An 18808-nucleotide genomic window follows, 5' to 3' on the forward strand; every position below is an offset into this window, starting at 1 on the left:
GCAACAACAATCATAAAAATTGGCCACCACATCCTAAAGAGACTAAATAAATATGATAAGAACATTAGAGCATGTGTTCCGGCACTTATCATTTCAAATTTACACTATGGCATTTTTTCCACATCATCTTTTTTATTTAGAATACTGTCAGCAATAATATCATACTGTGGCCTGCAAGGTTTGGGGTAAATTATAATTGTAATTGTGTAATTGATAATTAATTACAATTATGTTATAATTATAATTGTAATTTTTTAATAATCGTAATTAAATTGTAATTGAGTTCAGATAACTGACTTTGTAATTGCCATGAAAATTCTATAAAAATTGTCAATTATAAATTAATGCAAAACTGGGGAACCATATGTTACAGTTCTATGTACAGTCTAACAAGGCAACCAATACATAGGACATAAATTAGATGATAGATATTTGTTTTTAGTGTAGAAAGTGTCTATTCTTACGGTTGCCGTACGGAACACCCCCGGTGCCATTGGTACATTTACTGAAGTACAAGTACGTAGCATCTCAGCGGTTAGGATTAGGTTTAGTCTTAGTCACGTGACCTAACTGGCCAATGACTGACCTATCACATGACCTAAACTGGTCAAGGAGGGGCGCTGCGTACAGATAGAATGTTGGTATATTGATACGGCAACCATACAGATAGCCACTGCCTTTAGTGTATTTTACAGCTGATTTATGACCCATTAGCATATGATATGCTAACAGAAAGCAACCACAAGAGAAAGGTTATGTTTTATTAGGTTATTTATTTCAGGCTCCGTAATTGAGGACATCATTGTAATTGACTCGGAGGATAAAAAAAACAATTGTAATTTAATTGTTATTGGAAAAAACGCTGGTAACTATAATCGTAATTGAATTTTAATTGAACTGGGGTAATTGAGAACATAATTGTAACTGAAAAAATGTAATTGACCCCAATCCTGTTGGCCTGACAATATGGTACTGTGAAATTTAGACATTGTTGCATTCCTAATGTAAAGTACAAACACTAATAAGCAGAGTCCAAGTGAAATTCCATCAGAGCTGCTGAGTAAAGTGCTCGTGAGTCCCACTCCTTATACTTCTTGACACAAATGTAAGCAATACCTCCAGGCATGTGTTGGTGCTGCGTGACAGGACTGATGGAGATGAGTCCGTGTTTACGCCTTAGCACGTTACAGAGCAGAGAGAGAGAGAGGGCGAGCGAGGGAGGGAAAATTGGGAAATTGTAAGCCTGTTCCTAGTTAAATGAAGCCCTGATGTAATACTCACCAAATACTACTGGCCATATGGATTTATAGATTATGCTATGATTAATGAAGCAGTGAAAACGTGTCTATTTTTACTTGAATGTTCTCTACACTCAAAGCTAGCTCATTCTGGGCTATAGTTATTTATATTTTCACCGGCGTTCATTTATTAGTTTGTCTGTTAGCAGGATTATGTCAAAAGTACTTAAGAGATTTTGACAAAATTTTAAGATAGGCCTTATGCCAGGGAAGATTCCATACTGATTCTATATCCCTCTCTCATTATTAGCTAAATTTTAAAAATTCATATACGGTTCATAATTGACCTTTCTTTAGGAAATTTGACTCAGATAAGGCAGGTTGGTTCTTCAATTACCTCAGCAAGTTTCATGCGGATCAATCGATTTTAATGAGATTTTTCGGGGGGGTGGGGGGGGGTAGGGGAATGGGGATGCACATACAATTTGACCTACTGTATTGTTAATAGAATAGAATAGACCTTTATTTATCCCCAGAGGGGGAATTCACATGTTGCAGCAGCCCAATAGGAGAGCAGACAGTAAGACAAACAATAAATACCAACATAGGTTAATAGTGCAAAATGTAAGGCTGCGGGACATACTATACATAAATTAGTAAAGAACAACAGCAGCAGAAAAAGCGAAACACGTACAAATTTTTTTTTTTAATGGGGCTAGAAATGCCTTACAAAAGTGATTGATCAGGGAACCATTATCAGGATAAATGATCCAGATACCTGGCAATATCTGGCAAAAAAGGTTTATCTGATACTTAGCGAAGTTTGCACTGTTTTTTATTAAAATCCTTACTTCAAAGAACAGGTTAACCAAGCCAGTTCACTAACACCAAAGCCTCTTGTACATTAAGAAGGAGCTAATGGAAATACTAATTTGGCAATATTCTTCCTTCATGTATTTTTACCTCCACTATATACTGTAATATGAGGCTACAGGCTATTAGGGATATTAGGATGTTTTTTTAAGCAAACAAAATTGGAAAAGCAACAGAATACCCATTCATGGGTCCATGTCCAGCTAGATCATATGTGTCAAAATCATGGTCCGGGGGCCCAATCCGGCCCGCAAAAGCAAAAAGAAAGAAAGAAAAAAATAGAATCCTTGTATAAATGAAACTCGACAATATTTGAGGCTCACAGTTGTCCTGATGCTTATATGAAACAAGTTAAAAACAGCCATTTTTAATGTTAAACAGTTAAAAAAACTCAAAATTCTTACAGATTTGTAAAATGTTCCTCAAATGATGACAAATTTAGTTATTCGCAAAATCTAGGAAATTCTAAGTGAAGATCCTGTTGATATCTATCACAGTTTCTTATATATTTTGTATTTTATGTTTATGTAGAAGTGCAAACTAGGGCACAATAATGTTTAATTTACCCGTTTACCAGTTTTCTGTGGCCCGCTTGAGATCAAACTGCATCGTATTTGGCCCCTGAACTAAAAATAATTTAAGACCCTTGAGCTAGATCAGTGGTTCTCAAAGTTTTTTTTGGCTCAAATACCCCCTTTCAAGCCCCCCTTTGACCGACTACAACATTTTGCTCAGAATACTATAAAATAACTATAGTATAGAGCGTAATGAATGAGTGATAACACATATTTTAAAGAATCTCATTTTGTAAATAAGTGGAATGAAACAGTTTTTTAGTGGCTCTTGAACAGAATTGTTTCTATAGTTTTTAATCATTCCCAGTCATCTACTGCCTGGTGTGGAACCAATACTAAAGTGTTTAAATGTGTTAGAGTTTAAAGTGTTTAAACGTGTTAGAGTTTAAAGTGTTTAAACGTGTTAGAGTTTAAAGTGTTTAAACGTGTTAGAGTTTAAAGTGTTTAAATGTGTTAGAGTTTAAAGTGTTTAAATGTGTTAGAGTTTAAAGTGTTTAAATGTGTTAGAGTTTAAAAGTATTTAAAGGTGTTAGAGTTTAAAGTGTTTAAAGGTGTTAGAGTTTAAAGTGTTTAAATGTGTTAGAGTTTAAAGTGTTTAAATGTGTTAGAGTTTAAAAGTATTTAAAGGTGTTAGAGTTTAAAGTGTTTAAAGGTGTTAGAGTTTAAAGTATTTAAAGGTGTTAGAGTTTAAAGTGTTTAAAGGTGTTAGAGTTTAAAGTGTTAGAGTTTAAAGTATTTAAATGTGTTAGAGTTTAAAGTGTTTAAACGTGTTAGAGTTTAAAGTGTTTAAACGTGTTAGAGTTTAAAGTGTTTAAACGTGTTAGAGTTTAAAGTGTTTAAACGTGTTAGAGTTTAAAGTGTTTAAAGGTGTTAGAGTTTAAAGTGTTTAAAGGTGTTAGAGTTTAAAGTGTTTAAAGGTGTTAGAGTTTAAAGTGTTTAAAGGTGTTAGAGTTTAAAGTGTTTAAAGGTGTTAGAGTTTAAAGTGTTTAAAGGTGTTAGAGTTTAAAGTGTTTAAAGGTGTTAGAGTTTAAAGTGTTTAAAGGTGTTAGAGTTTAAAGTATTTAAAGGTGTTAGAGTTTAAAGTATTTAAAGGTGTTAGAGTTTAAAGTATTTAAAGGTGTTAGAGTTTAAAGTATTTAAAGGTGTAGTCTGTAGAACTCACGCTTCAGGATGTTGCGGCTCTCCAGCTCCTCCACTGCGGGCCTCTGGCTCAGCCTCCTGCGGAAGAACACCAGGATTACGTTCTGGACCATCTTTCTCCTCCACTTTAACCAAAGTCTTTTTAAAGTCTTTTCACTTCAGCAGCAGAACACAGTCCTAAACAGCGGGCATCCAGCCCCGGGTCAGAGAGGCTCTTACAGAACTCCAAAATCCACATTAGGGTGAAAAAGTGGGGCTGAGCGCCAGTCCAGAGAGAGAGAGACGTTAGGAGACAGAGCTGAATAAACACTAACTCACTCACCACAGACTGCTTTCTTTTACCACAGCGTGGAGAGGGGGCGGGGCCAAGCACACACAGGCTGCACGCACACAAGCACCCACGCGCGCACATGTTTTCCCCAAGTAGTACAAGAATTTACGCCAACCTTTAATATGTCAAGTTTTCAACATGTGGTTACAATGTCTTTGAGTTTATGAAAAAGAAAAAGAAAAACAATTCTCCTATTTTTTTTTATTATTTTTTTTTTTTTGAAGGGGAAATAATTATGCAGCAGAACAGGACTAACTTTTGATAAGATATAAAAAAAATATAAAGCTAGATTTCATATTGAAAATATAGATTATTATTAATGGTTTCTTTTTTTTTTTTTTTTAACATACTATAATTAAATGTCCCATAGCTCTTATTTAACCATGATAAAATATATTCAGGTCAACTTTCTCAAAACCTACAGAACAAATAGTTTTAAAACATCTGATTTCAACTTCATCTAAATCTATCAATAACACAAGCAAGTACGTATGAAATTAGACAAATCAGATCCTGATTTAACCGGGACACTCAGATTAACACTAAAAAAAAAGAGAGTTTGACCAAAGTACACAAAATCTAAAGAATAATTATATTTTAAATACTAAACCTAATACACATTAAACAACTCATATATATATATATATATATATATATATCCCTAATAAATCAAATAAGCATACACAATAGATGATGATAAAATTATAATAATCAATCAATTAATCTTAAACATAATTTGTATTGCTTTATATCAGCAGTAAATGTCATCTTTAACAAACTACAATAACTGATTGTTTGATTTCTAAATGTAAAACATCTGCTGATTAAAAATACTGTAAGATTTAAACTTTTGAAAACTGTGCTTTGACCTATAGAATTTGTGTATGTCTATATCTTTGATGAGCTCATGTTTAACCCTGACAATCACAAATGTCTTAGTATCATAACAAAAGAAGACACACGTGCAGCCATGTGCGAGCCAAGGGAGGAGAAACACCAGATAATAAAATATAATGAGAGATTTACGTTAGAGGCTCAAAAAGTGAGCCGACCCTGACGCCCACAGCTGTGCATTAGATGAGGGCCTGTTATATCCTATGGCCTTGATGTTGTTGTTGATTCTTTTTATGTTCATCTGTAATAAATTGATTAATTCAGCAAAGCAAAACCTGTGACTATGTCTCTCTGTATGCAATCTCAGGTATTGAATACGAGAGTATCTCAAAACTCTAACAATATCATAAATGTTCTACTTCTTTTAAATTGCACTTTTTTTTCAATTCTCTTTAGTTGTATTTAAAGATTTCAGATTAAATGCAGGGAACATTTCTCTCAGCGTTACCTGCCAAACAATTGAGTTTTAGTTAGGGCTGCACAATTATGGCCAAAAGGATAATCACGATTATAATCACAATTATTTATCATATTAGGGGGAAAATCTGTTTATTTTGCAATACTTTCAAAAAACAACATTATATAAACAGATTACAGTGCAAAATTAAGCTTTTAAATAAAACATATACTAAAAAGAAAAAAGAAATGAACCCAAGAATTTAAAATGTACCAAGGGCTAGCTGAATAAATTCACTATTGCAGAGTGCTATCACGTGATGCAACTCATTGGAAACAATTACAGCTAACAACAGGTGGATATAAAATGTGTTTAAAGATGAAAACCAATCAGATATAATTTCATTATGAGAGGCAAGTTAATGGAAAAGTGGGACATGTAAGATGTTTGTGTAATAGAATCCTTGAAAAAGATCATTTATTTTTAGTTCTAAATTCTATAAATTTAGATCAAACTAAACAAAAATTACACTATGGATACAGACTAAACCTAAGACTTAAAAATAGAAATGTGTTGTTCCTAAATCTGTATTAGACACTGTATATACGTAGCTTTCCAGATTCCAAGGGTTTATATTAAGTACAATAAGCAGCAGTTTTGATAAAGCACTGATAAAATCTGTTTGTGAATGTAGACCCAGGATGATGTTTACTTTATCTAATTCACAGCTGGTGTTGCCAGATTGATTAGTTTATCCCCCAAAGTGGGCATTTAGTAAATAAAGTTAATAAGGCAAATTTATTTTAGTTTAAACATTAAACTTCTGATCAATATTTGGGTAGTTTAACAGTATTAGAGTTTGTTTAACAGTCGAGGTGCTGGAAATCATTAAATTGTATCTAGCAACAGGGCATGTTCTTGGGTGCTTATACACTATGTTCCCTTTCACGGAAAAGCATTATATAAGTTTTCATTAAAATTTGACAAAGTCCAACAAAACACGGATAATCAACCTTAATCTTATTTGTACAGAACTCTCCATTCCAACTGTAAAGAACAACAAATACTTTACATTCTTTTCTGGTAGATAAGTAAATTATTAACAGATTTGAAAACACCTGATTGATTATTCACTTTACTAATCATCAGAGCCGTAATGAGAACTTTAGAGTGACAAAATGCAGCCACTTGGCCAAAAAAAGTTAAATTATTCACGTGTGATAGCGATCGTGCAGCTTTAGTTGAGTTTGGTAAACTGTGTTTAGCCTTCGTCAGTCTTAAGCATTCCTCATCAGATGAATTTCAGGATTCCTGACATTACTTTGTAGGACAAATCCACCCCCACCCTAAACACTCACTACCAACACATTTGCCACACAGCTGTCAAGGCAGCCCAAAGGCTTCGAAAGAAGAACACAGACACGCAAGAAGCACAATATCTATGAAGGGGCTAAATATAAGTTCATATGTATTATAATTGCTTGGTTTTGTCAAAACATAAACTGACAACCTTTTTTTTGGATACATTTCAGAAGGTGTTGTCCCATCAAACACTATCACTTAATGTTTTGTTAATTAATATTAGCATATCTTCTTTTCATGCCTATATAAAACTGATTGTTCAAGAAAGGAACCCTTGCCTGGTCAATAGACCAATTATACATCTCTATAAGACTAATCTTGTAGTTTTATCTGAAGTGTATCTTTTATCAAATCGTTACCTGTTACACAACTCTCCACGATCAAACCTGGCAACCCTAAGCCTGTGTTCCCAGTACCCTTTGCATTTGTAGGTCAGCATTGGCTGCTGCTGGTAACGCCGAGGTTACCAGGATTGTTTTGAGATAATATGATACAAAGAAAAACTGTAGCAATCAGAACTTTTCTCCAAATGAGAAAAACAGGGAATAATATTTGCCGAAGCAGCCGAACAGAGCAGGATGGGAGGAATGTGAGATGAGACGTTGTCCTAACAAGCTCAATGGCTTTATGTGCTGACAGAAAAAAAAAAAAGAGAAATAGCTTTTTCTGGGAACATAGTGTATTTTTTCAGAGCAGGATAACCCTCACAACCGGTCAGGGAGGCATCATCTTTAAAATGACCAAATAATCTCTAAAGTACTTGGTGTCTCTATTCAGCCTGGAACACAACTTGTAAAAATGACCATTTATCTCTTTACCTATTATCTACTGATTTGAGGGGACCCGAAGATGCTGAAAAGTATTGTTTTATTATTATTATTATTATTATTAGCAGGTGCAGCACCTTCTGATGGATACAATTTAAGCATCCAATAATTTTCACACAGCAGATAAATATTGTTGTTTCACATGTTTGTGACTCACATGACGCTCAACCCTTTACATTTTAAGACTTTGCAAAGCATTGAAAGTATTTGCGTTAATATTTTAAAGTTGTTGTAGTTACATAAAGTATTATTATTATTACGTTTTTTTATTTTAATTATTCTAAGGGTTCTGAAAAGATTACAGTTACAAATGCACACAGGAAAATTAAGATACACAACAATGATGAGCCACAACATTTGGTCATCTGATGTTGCCAATGTGGTTTTAAAATAAACCTGTCTTGTGATGGCGTCAGCTGTGACTGGGACGACCAAACAGCCATGCAGATATGGCATCATTGGCAGCTGGTTTAGAGTCATTGTGCTAAATGGAGCGGAGCTATGATGGGATGGTCGCTCTGTAGCAGGAAACTTTTCAGGTCAATAGCTCCAGCCTCTGGTTGTAGGGTGAATCAAGTCAACTTCAGTACAAAACACTGTCTTCCATGTACTGTCTAGAACCAAATGTGGGTGTGGTGGAGTACACTAAAAGTCAAAGATTTCACTCAACCTACTTGTGTACAGTCCATTGCAGCTCATTAAGGCTCACATGCTCTATTTGTTCAGAGACTTTTCGTTTTCATGACAACACCAGTGTTTCAAAGCGATGAGCTGCCTGCACGAGCAGGGGCTGATTGAAATGTCAGCGTGAAATAAAAGTGAAGAGGAATGGAATGAGTCCAACATCATAGGCCACATTTGCACTAAAGCACTTTATCATCTGTACTTTAGCTGCAATAGTGACTTTATTTCTGGTCTGTCCTCAGCTAAATGTTGTAATATTTAAGTTTTTGTATTTTATTGTACTGTCTGAGTTTGCGTGGGGCAGGGGGGGGGCATTGCCCCCCCAGTGGTCAAACGTTTTCATTACAGTTTTAGCAATTCCTAATATAAGTTTCATAGTGTACAAATATTTGAAGTGCCATAAAACACAGTGTCTTGGAAATCAAAAAACGGCGATATAAAATTAAAAGGTTCACAAAATAAAATCAAGTAAAAAAGTTGATTTTAAAGGACCACAGCAGCTCTATGACATTTGACCCTCCGGCTTCCCGTAGCAGCTCAGATCTTTGTTTACAACATGGCGGACACCGCGGGGTGCTGCGTGGACTCATGAGTCGGTTGTTTGTAGTGATGAACCGAGAAAACCTATGGCTGAAACAGCGAACAAGCAAACACCGCAATCAGTGCATGCATGTCTGGATACAAAGCGGTGAATTGAGCGGTGCTGTTACAATCTACTCCCTCCTCCCCGAGAAAATTGGCATCCCCCTGCCACAGGAGTACACATGCATTCAGCGTTCAGCAAAGGTGGAGTAAAGTTGTTAAAGACTTTTAATGCCATAATCTAGGCTGTTGGACTTTTAAATGCTTCCAATCCTTATGTATCCTTTTTATGCTATCCTGCTTGTTGTCTAACTTACATTTACAATTGCCAGCAAGTCCATCCCTCCATGTTAAAGTGTATCTCCCATACTAAAGCACATGTATCAAGTGTTGTATGATATAGCATATGGAACATCATAAATATTAATTTGAGCCACTTTACTCTCTCATTATTTTTTTTTACTCTCTCTTTAAGTTACAAAAGCGTGCTGAACACTTAAAGCTGTATTTTGGATTGCAGCAGTTCATGTATGGTACTACACAAAAATAAAGCAGAAAGTGTCCGTCGGCCTGATTTTATCATGAATTTAGAACATTAAACAATGCGTCGATGCAATTTTTTGTAGTCAACATTATCAATCATGTTACAAATCGTTTTTGCATTATTGTTTGTTACACACATTGTGGTTGGCACGAATCTCGAGACACTCTCTCTCTATATATATATATATATATATTTTTTTTTTTTTGCCCCCCCCGGTAAGAATCTCAAACTCCGCCTATGCTGTCCATGCTGTCTGATTTGAAAGTAGTCTATTTTTTTTCTTCTTCTGTTTAAAAAAAACATAAATAAAAAAAATTCTGTTGTACACAACAACACATGACGGGGATTACGCACATTTACATGTTCATGTCCATTAAAGTTCTTTGTCCCTTTTAACAAATAAATAAATAAACTTCTGTTTCTGGAATTTTAGGACTCTAAGGCTTTGAGAAAATTGCTGTTTTTTCCCCAGTTTTACGAAAGACTACGCTATAGATTTTTGTTCGCAAACCTTTTAAAGTTACTAAAGAACCCCCAAATCTTCCAATACATTGGTAAAATCCTGTCAGTCAAAGACAGGCTGATGTATTGATGTTGAATGAATCAATTAAACATCTTGGACATTAAACCACAAATCAATTCTTTATCGAGCCTGTTGTTTGTCTTCAAGGCTTTGCCCTTTACTGTAGGAACACAGATCAAGTGGGATCATGTCTGGCTCACCAACGACATGCTGAGAGCACAGTGTGGAGGCGGTGGCTTCAAATAATATGCGGAAAAATACAAGTTACTGTATGTTTGCTTTCAAATATCAAACTAGCAGATTACTAGATGTCACAGTGAGTGAACCTCAGGCGGTCAGATAAAGCTAGAAATACTGTGGCATTCATGGTTTAAAGGTAAAACTAGTTTTAAAAAATTAAGCAAAAATCTTGAGTTGTGTAAATTTGTTGATCTGTCACAACAATGCTTCAACTTTTCTCCACAGACCTCATTACCTAACAAACACAAACAATTCAACCATTTCTAAAAACCCACTGAAAAAGTAAGCAATGCCTCATCACATTAAGATTATTAAGGATTTGAGACTTAAAAGTTAGTTTGCATGTTCTCCCTAGGAGAGCAGTTTTTATCTGGGTACTCCATCTCCAATAAAATGTGAATTATTCTTGAATATTTTATTTTATCAACATAGGTGGACAGTGGCAATAAATGAAAATCTGGCAGCATCAGCACACTGAGGGGCGAATTAACTAAAGGTTTAGGGGCATTAAAACGTGTGCAAACGTCACTCCACGGGCTAAAATGCCGTACAAACCCCAGAGAATCAGGAGTGCGCGGCTGCTGCGCGTCACAATTCAACCTCAATCCATTTAGCGCGTTTCCCTCTAATTAATTTGTATAGCAGGCAGTTTTTCCGTATAATTTTAGCCGTCAAAGCTTTTTTGCAGTGATGGCAGTAGTGATATTTGTGAGGAGACGGGGCAGAGGGAGAGAAAAGACGACCTAGAGACGGCATTTTCAGACCTTGTGTATATATATTTGGGATGAATGAACTCACAATTTTAAGAATGTGTTAAAACCTCTCTCGTTTCATCTCCCCAACGTGGATGGGGGACACAGCGGATATTTGCACTCTCCATGGCCGGAGGCTACTTCTCCTCCGGGGATCACTTCCGTACACCTCACGCTTGTTAATGATGGTACCGCGTAGGAAGAACAGGCCATTTTTTGTTGTACAGCTGCACTTTATTTTCTGCCGTGTCGGACTCTACCCATATGCACGCACACGTATCTCTCCTCCGCGGCTCACTCTCATACACACGCACGCGCATCAGCCGCGTGCGTGCACCCACTCCGTCACTCACATCCACGCACATTTCCCCACAACGGGACGAATAAAGCATCTATCTATCCATCTGCTGTAATTCATCTATTTTTTTATTAGCTTCCTCTACGAACACCTCCAATTCTGCTGCTTCCAATTTATTTTTTAGCTTCCGCACACTCAGCTCTCCTTCTCACTCCCTGTTCAACATAACACCTAAAAAACGCTAATTTAAATAGGGAGGTCTCCACCACTTCTCCATGTGCACTAATCAACGCTTCATCAGCATCATTGTCTTCATCTATTCTCCCGTCTGGACTTAAGCACTTTTTTGCGCGCCTGCAGTTACGCGCTTCTCTCAAATGCATATTCTACAGTCCAGGCTGCTGACACGCCCACCGCACGTAAGGAGCCAAAAAGCACATATGTGTGAATGAAGGTGGGTTGAAAGAAAGAAGGCGGTGATGTCATTTGTTTGGGCTGTCTAGAAATCACGGAACATGGAGTTTTCCCAACGCTTGTAAAAGTCATTGAAATCCGTGAAAATGATAAAGTTCACTTTTTATTTGAAACGCCTTCATTGATAAACAATGTAACAGGTTGATTTGATCAGATCATTGATCAGATTATTGCAGTGTGACTGAGTCACGGTTAAAATCTCTCTCCTTGATCAACGCTTCATCAGCATCATCGTCTTCATTATCATCATCATCATCATCATCATCCTGTAAAGCAATGCAGAGTGTCCTGCTTTAATACAGAGGGATGTTTGCAGTGACAGAACTATTGGATTCCATAATACGCAGTTTTGAATATAAATAGTTTAAAGCGACCTGAGCTGAGTCTCATTAAAATGTGTGGGAACAGTTGCTGGTCCATCTTCATCCACATATGACAGCTTGTTTCACTTTGTAGTGGATCAAACTGTGACTTTACGTTGGACATAGTATGAAAATAGTTGAATCATTGTGAGCAACGTGGACAGAAGTCAGCGTCTGTCAGAGTTTTAATTAATCGCGCAGCAGCAGCTGAGTGATCACAGCTGCTGTTGTGCGACACACGAGTCCGTGTGGCTTCAAATGTAACTAAGTCCATATTTCTAGTGCAATCTAATGTTTCACCTTATCGGGGCGCTGCACTTATTCCAGGGTTAGAAGCGCGTAAGAGGAAAAGGACTTAACGCACACCAGAGAATGCGCGTAAAGCCAGATTTGAATGGGAACACCCACATTTCAGGGCTGCTCCACCCACAGTGTGTAACTGGGCTGAAGGCACGCAGCGACTGACTTAAGTACAGGGGGAGAGTAGCACGCAGCCAATAACAGCGCAGCTGCGCTGCTTTTTGGAATTAGGCGCATGGGAGAGTAGAGCCCTTAATGAATTCCTCACAGCAGGTGAGGAAACTGCATCACCAAAGAATTTAGGGAAGCAACTGGTTTACCACCCTTTCTTTCAGATATTAGTTAATCCGCTTTTAAGTGTACAGTCAGATCCACATGCATGGGAGAAAACTCAAAATAATATAGACAACCCACACTAAATGACTATTTTGAATCCAAGAGTATGTATAATACTCTTGGATTTGTCTTGCTCTGAGGCAACCAAAATAGATTTGCAAATATTTACTAAAACCATGATAAAACCGATGAAACAGTAATGCTCAACATGTGGTTCTTTGTGTTAATTCAAATTATTTTTCCCAAGAAAACCTTAAAAGGGGGACACAACCTCTTTTTACCTATTTTTATTGATTTGTCCTGTTTTTGCCATATGTTTTATATCAGTCTTTTTTGTTTTGTTTTTTTAAATGATCAAAATACTTTTCCAAGTCATTTTATAATCTTTTTCACATAAGGTCCATGTGGACACTAGAATCTTACTGCAATATCATTAACTTTCTTTACATTTAGCAAAAAAGTCAGAAAACACTAATGGATAGAATCATTTCTTAGTTGCTGAGGTGAGTGTGCCATGTAAAAACTGAATGAAACAAAATCTTTATATATTATACATACTTTATATATTTTGGCAGTTTTTGATGGTAATACCGATACATCAAATTGGTGAGTTTTCACGACAAAATGATTAAACACGTGATATATTTACTTATAACTGAATGGTCAACTATTTCCATCAGTGATATAGTTTGGTTTTCTGAACAGAATCTTAACTTGCCATGTGGCAAGTAGTAGCCACCCTACTGACCTAAGGGACAAGTGACCTTTGGAAGTTAACGTAGAGCTCTGCATGCATTTCTTTGGACTTTGAGAAGAAGCCAAGAGTAAAGAAAAAACTCCAGTACTTTTTCTACATAAACAATCCTTTTACAAAAAGGCAAAAGTGATAACGTCACAGAAAAAATTGACCTGAAGTCCTTCTTTTTAATTTAATCAAGGATACAATTCCAGAAATGCTCTAAAACCAGACACTTATCAGGATGAGAAGTGAAGTGCTAAAAAAATTATCTATGCACTCAATATACATTGTACAGTAGAGGTGGGAATCCCACCGTATCTCACAATATGATGTGATACACAATACACGGATCACAATACTAATATAATCACAATGCAGCAATTCTATGATAATCAATATGTGGCAAGACAATCCAACGATACATTGCAATATCAGTTTCAAAGATAACAAAATACTACAATTTAGTGTTAATTTCACAGAACACTTATCTAAAAGTGTACAAGGTCAAAGTTCAGTGCTTTTTAAAAGTTAGATGAACCAGCATTGCCTTGTCCTATCATCTCTAACCCCTTTACCTTTTTATGCCCGTCCTCACTAAAACTGCTCTCTCTATACAGTATATTATAAATGATAGGGATGTAACTATTCACTCAACTCCCGGTACGATTCGATTCACGATACTGGGTTCACGATATGATTCTCTCACGATTTATTTTACAAAATGGGACTGTAGACATATGATGACTGAAAAATATTCCTTTATTTTTTTTGGGTTCAAAACTATAAAAAACTGTACTGTTTTCCTTTTATTTGTCATTGTCAAAATATTCCCTTGATAAACTATTCAAAACAATGCAATTTAACTAAAAATAAATCTTGAATGAAATAAATAAAGGAATAATACAAATGAAGAAGAAGCCTATTAATTTAAATTCTGGTTCTATAGTAAACAATGCAAAACTGCATAATAGTTCTTTTTCTTTTTAAAAGTGCAACTGAAAATGTATTTTGTGCCTTAACAATTGGACTTAAAAAAAAACTGTATTTAGGTCAATATTTGTTTTGACCAGCAGAGGGCGTTGGTAACCCAGTGGTCGGTTGGCATGCAGATATCTTGTAGTGAAGAAGAGATGCTATGCTAGCAGACAGAGCTAACAGAAAAACGTGACTTTCACAGATATTCATGTAATATTACAGATATTCTTTCGGTGCTAAAGGGGTAAGGAATCATTTATGAATATGTTTAATAGTAGAATGCGGCCAGAAAGAAAGTAGTAGCAGATTCCGCCCGCCGGCAACACTTCTGGATAGCGCCCTCTGCAGTTTATAAAAAGTACTGCAATTCAATTTTCACAGTATCGATGTGAACAGTGATACCGACGAATCGATTTTTAACTGCCTTAAAATTAATTGTTAGATCCCTAATAAATTAAGAATAATAATTTAAAACATTGCACTATAGCTACTGTTAACCTAAAATGACAAAAACAGACAAATGAAATAAAATAAAACAATTATTTAGTGCTAGCATATCAATTTTTGTATCACATGTGAAAAGAGGATGATTATCGCTATATTCATTTTTGCATAAAAAGAACAAATTAGCAGTGATAGCGAGGTTAGATTAAAATGAACAGACACCAAAACTTGGATGAATTTTAGTAACATATTTTGAGGAATTGTTAAAGCTTACTTGCCTTATAAACACTTAATTCCAAATTAAACTTAAATATGAATTAAGTGGCTGACTTAATCCAATTTTAATTCCAAAAAAATAATTCCTCTATCTCGGATATTAGCGAATCGAAGCGTTGGTGACGACACAATCCAAGATGGCGGCCAAGACTAGAGCCAAGACTATTTTTTAAGAGCCTTAAAAGACATGGATATAATTAAAAGAATGGATGGATGGAAGCATAACCATGTTGACATTCACACGGACTTATTACACACCGACCGGACATTGGCAAAAGAAACAGGCTTCACCGGACGGGTGATACTAAAACCCAGAGATGGAGTAAATGCGGCCCCGTACGGCATGCACAGGCTGTAATATCACCAAGTTTAACATTGTACCAGTTGTTAGAGCTGCTATCTTTACCAGGGGCAAATATTTATTCCTGGTTATGGTTTTCCGCAGTTTTACTGGGCTTTATTTTCCAGTGATTAGTTCTTATCTCCTTCTCCTGCTCCGTGGACAAAAGTGAAACAGTGTGTTATTGTCCAGCTGCTGTATTCAAACTACAATCAAAATAAAAGTGAAAACAGGTCTTATGTCCGTCTTCTATGTCGGAGCCGAAAAGAAAAGGTTTGTGTGTTTTTTTCCGAAAGACAAGATACCTCACGTTCTCCCCCTGCCCAACCAGAACCCTTCCCAACCCCCAGACCTAAAGTTGAATTGAATAAAGCCGAATAAACCAGTTTTCCATGTAAAGCTCAATTTGGAATTACTATTTGCATGTAAACACAAAGCAGAACACTTTAATTCCAAATAATTTAATTTGTAATAACTAATTCTGAATGAAAAAAAAACATAATGTAACCGTGGCCATTGACTCATCAAGGAAAACTATGTTTTAAGACATCACTGGACGAAGACTGAGAACTTTCACATTTATTTAGACATTGATTGACCAAGGTAGTAGAAGTACACTATGTAGAAATCAATTTCTGAATAAGGCTTTAAATGTCCTGCATTGTGTGAACTGAAAGGACAAAATCAATGTACAAGGGCCACAGCGAGAGAATAAAAACAATATAACTGTATGTTATTTTTTTTTTTTTACTTAAACATTGGCAGTAGGTGGCAATGAAATTAGCCGTGTGTGTCATGGGTTACGTTCCTGAGAAATGGAGATCCAACTCTAATCTGGCATTAAGTTGATAACATTAGAGAGATAAAACAAGCAGTGTTCAGTACAGGGTGGGCGTATAGGCTCAGAGATGTTGACATTTCAATTACAGAGTACTGTGTTAGATCTGTGGGGAGAGAAAAAAAAACTCACTGTATAACATTAATTGCAGCTTGTGGGACAGGGATGGTCTGTGGTGGGCGACAACGTGTAATTTGAACATTTCGCTTCATGCCATTTATGTCCATACTCTGTCATCCGGTGCCATAATTTCTCCAACTGTTGAGCTACTGTATATCTGCCAGCTAGAGCACTATGAGGGGACTGAGCACAACAGTGACGCCGTGCACTACAAAAAGAGCCATAGAAGGCATGACACAAACAAACTACAAACCAAACAGTAGATACCCAGATGGCTTGAATTGTTCTGTATTATTTAAGCAGGTCAGTTAAGCTTCTCCCATACATGATTCCTGTTTATGCAATGTGATAGATAAGATTGTTCCCTGGATAAGATACAAATTACTTGTGTACTGACTCCTTACACTGTGGAGGTAGATCATTTATTGACCTGAGACAATGTAGAAGTAGCTACTTATTTAGGACCTACAAAATACACAATGAGACCAAAACGACTGAAAGAGAAAATTATTGGGGGAGAAGTGGCATTTTCATGGGTGGTTTCCTGTTTTTTTTTTTTTTTTTTTTGGGGGGGGGGTTAAGAACCACATTGGCCAGCCGACACCCCTGTTGCTTCTAACCTAGCTGCTATTGCTTCCTTGGCACAGAATTTTTGCAAACCAGCAACAATGTGCAAAGGAAACCGTTTTGGGGAAGCTTTAACTCAGCTGTCCTCCAATCTTTGCGTATACTATTTGTACCAAGCCTCTGTCATATTTACTTCTGGGCGGATGAGGAAAGTGAACCTGGGGGCATGTTTATTATCTTTACTGAGAATAATATAAAGAGTATTATAATGCAACTGAAATTATTTCGTGCAACAATGAAGACCAGTTGAGGTCCAGCAAACAGCCTTATGGTCGCCAACAGTAACTGCATAATATTCAAAAGTTTGGCTGTGGTTAAAGTGGCCGAGGGGTTGCCTTGTGATCAAGTGGTTGGGGGTTCAACCGCAGTGCTAAACCTTTCTATGTGTTAGACACTGAACCCTGCTGGTTGACTAGCGCCTTGTATGGCAGCTCTGTCCCATTGGTGTATGAATGTGACCGTGAATGAGTTGAATTGAATTGATTATACTTTATTAATCCCCGAGGGGTTGGTGGTTATAAAGCACTATATACCTGTAAATGAAGTACATTTACCAGTATGTAGAATCACTAGAAACAACCACGCTACGTCATGAACGTGCACAGCTGTGGATCTTTAACAACTTTTTTCTCAATAGAGACGAGTGACAAATGTAGGGACTTGATCTTGTGTTATTAGAGAGTTTTCTGATATTTTAGAGACTCTAACATGAATGCACGTATCACTCTGTAGTTACTGTCCTCAGCTGTGGCTGCTGCCATCAGCTCTATCTCGCCAGAGAACTCACAGAGACGGCCGTGATCTCAGCTGCCCCTGCCGCTCAGGGCAGAGTGACAAAATTAATTACGTCTGTTCTCTCTACCTTAGATAAGCTTCTCTTAGGTTTACACACGATGTATCCCGTCTGTTCTCACTCTCATGCGTGGGGGAGACCCTTTGCAGTCACGTGGATCCACGAGGATATAAAGTTTGTGCCTTTAAACTGTTGTTTCTCCATGTTGGTTGTCCTTTTTCTGCTTGCTTTGCCGTGTATCCACTGTGCCTAATGCTGCGATGAAGACTTGTGCTGGAACCTCCATCATTACACTTTTACTATCGATGGTACGCGAACACGCCTGACTTCAGTTGAGCTGCCAATAGTATTAACCGAAACAGCTCATGGAGTACTCTGTAGAAAAATCTGTGATTGGCTGAATTCAGCATCACGCTCCTGGATTTCAAAATCTCTTTTAGGGGGCGAAGAAAAAGATAAGAGATTCACTGTCCACTCAGAACACTTTGGATTACAATATGCTCAAAGATGGATATTGGTTTTTGACCAAATTATGCCAAAAAAAAAATTACATACTGCAGCTTTAAAGATCTGATTTTCTGTAGTCTTTGGTGCCCTATGAGCCTTGTTTTTGTTCATTTTGCTTCAACAGGTAGAATCCCTGGTGATGACCTATATTTACAGTCCAAAACTTTGAGTTTCCTGAATTTTAGCATCTCTTCTCCAGTTACGTTATGCGTGGTTGGTGTGATTCAGAGTTATTTCCATTGCAGTCTTTGACAGCAGTTGGGGTTTGTTGTTCTGTTGTGGTGTCAGCAGAAAAAAGCTTGTGTGCCAGAATACCCAATTAAGGGATCCTCACAGGCACATGGTGCACAAGCTCGCCTCCAAGTCTTCCTACCCCCTCTTTCTCCTGCTGCTACAATGCATAATAATGTGTTCACC

At 36.8% G+C, this 18808-nt stretch overlaps 2 protein-coding genes across 7 annotated transcripts in view; both read right to left on the minus strand.

The window, feature by feature from the left end:
- The window catches only part of LOC114462870 (formin-like protein 20), a 474381-nt gene that overhangs the window by 251230 nt on the left and 204343 nt on the right, over positions 1-18808 (minus strand). The window lies entirely within an intron of this gene.
- phactr3b (phosphatase and actin regulator 3b) overlaps positions 1-18808 on the minus strand; it is an 82895-nt gene that overhangs the window by 7005 nt on the left and 57082 nt on the right. For all 5 annotated transcript variants that reach the window (XM_028445946.1, XM_028445947.1, XM_028445945.1 and 2 more), the window contains exon 9: positions 3849-3904. In XM_028445946.1, the coding sequence (XP_028301747.1) occupies positions 3849-3904 (56 nt within the window). The remainder of the gene's footprint in view (positions 1-3848; positions 3905-18808) is intronic.

This window comes from Gouania willdenowi, chromosome 5 (assembly GCF_900634775.1).
Source record: "Gouania willdenowi chromosome 5, fGouWil2.1, whole genome shotgun sequence".
Taxonomy (NCBI): domain Eukaryota; kingdom Metazoa; phylum Chordata; class Actinopteri; order Blenniiformes; family Gobiesocidae; genus Gouania; species Gouania willdenowi.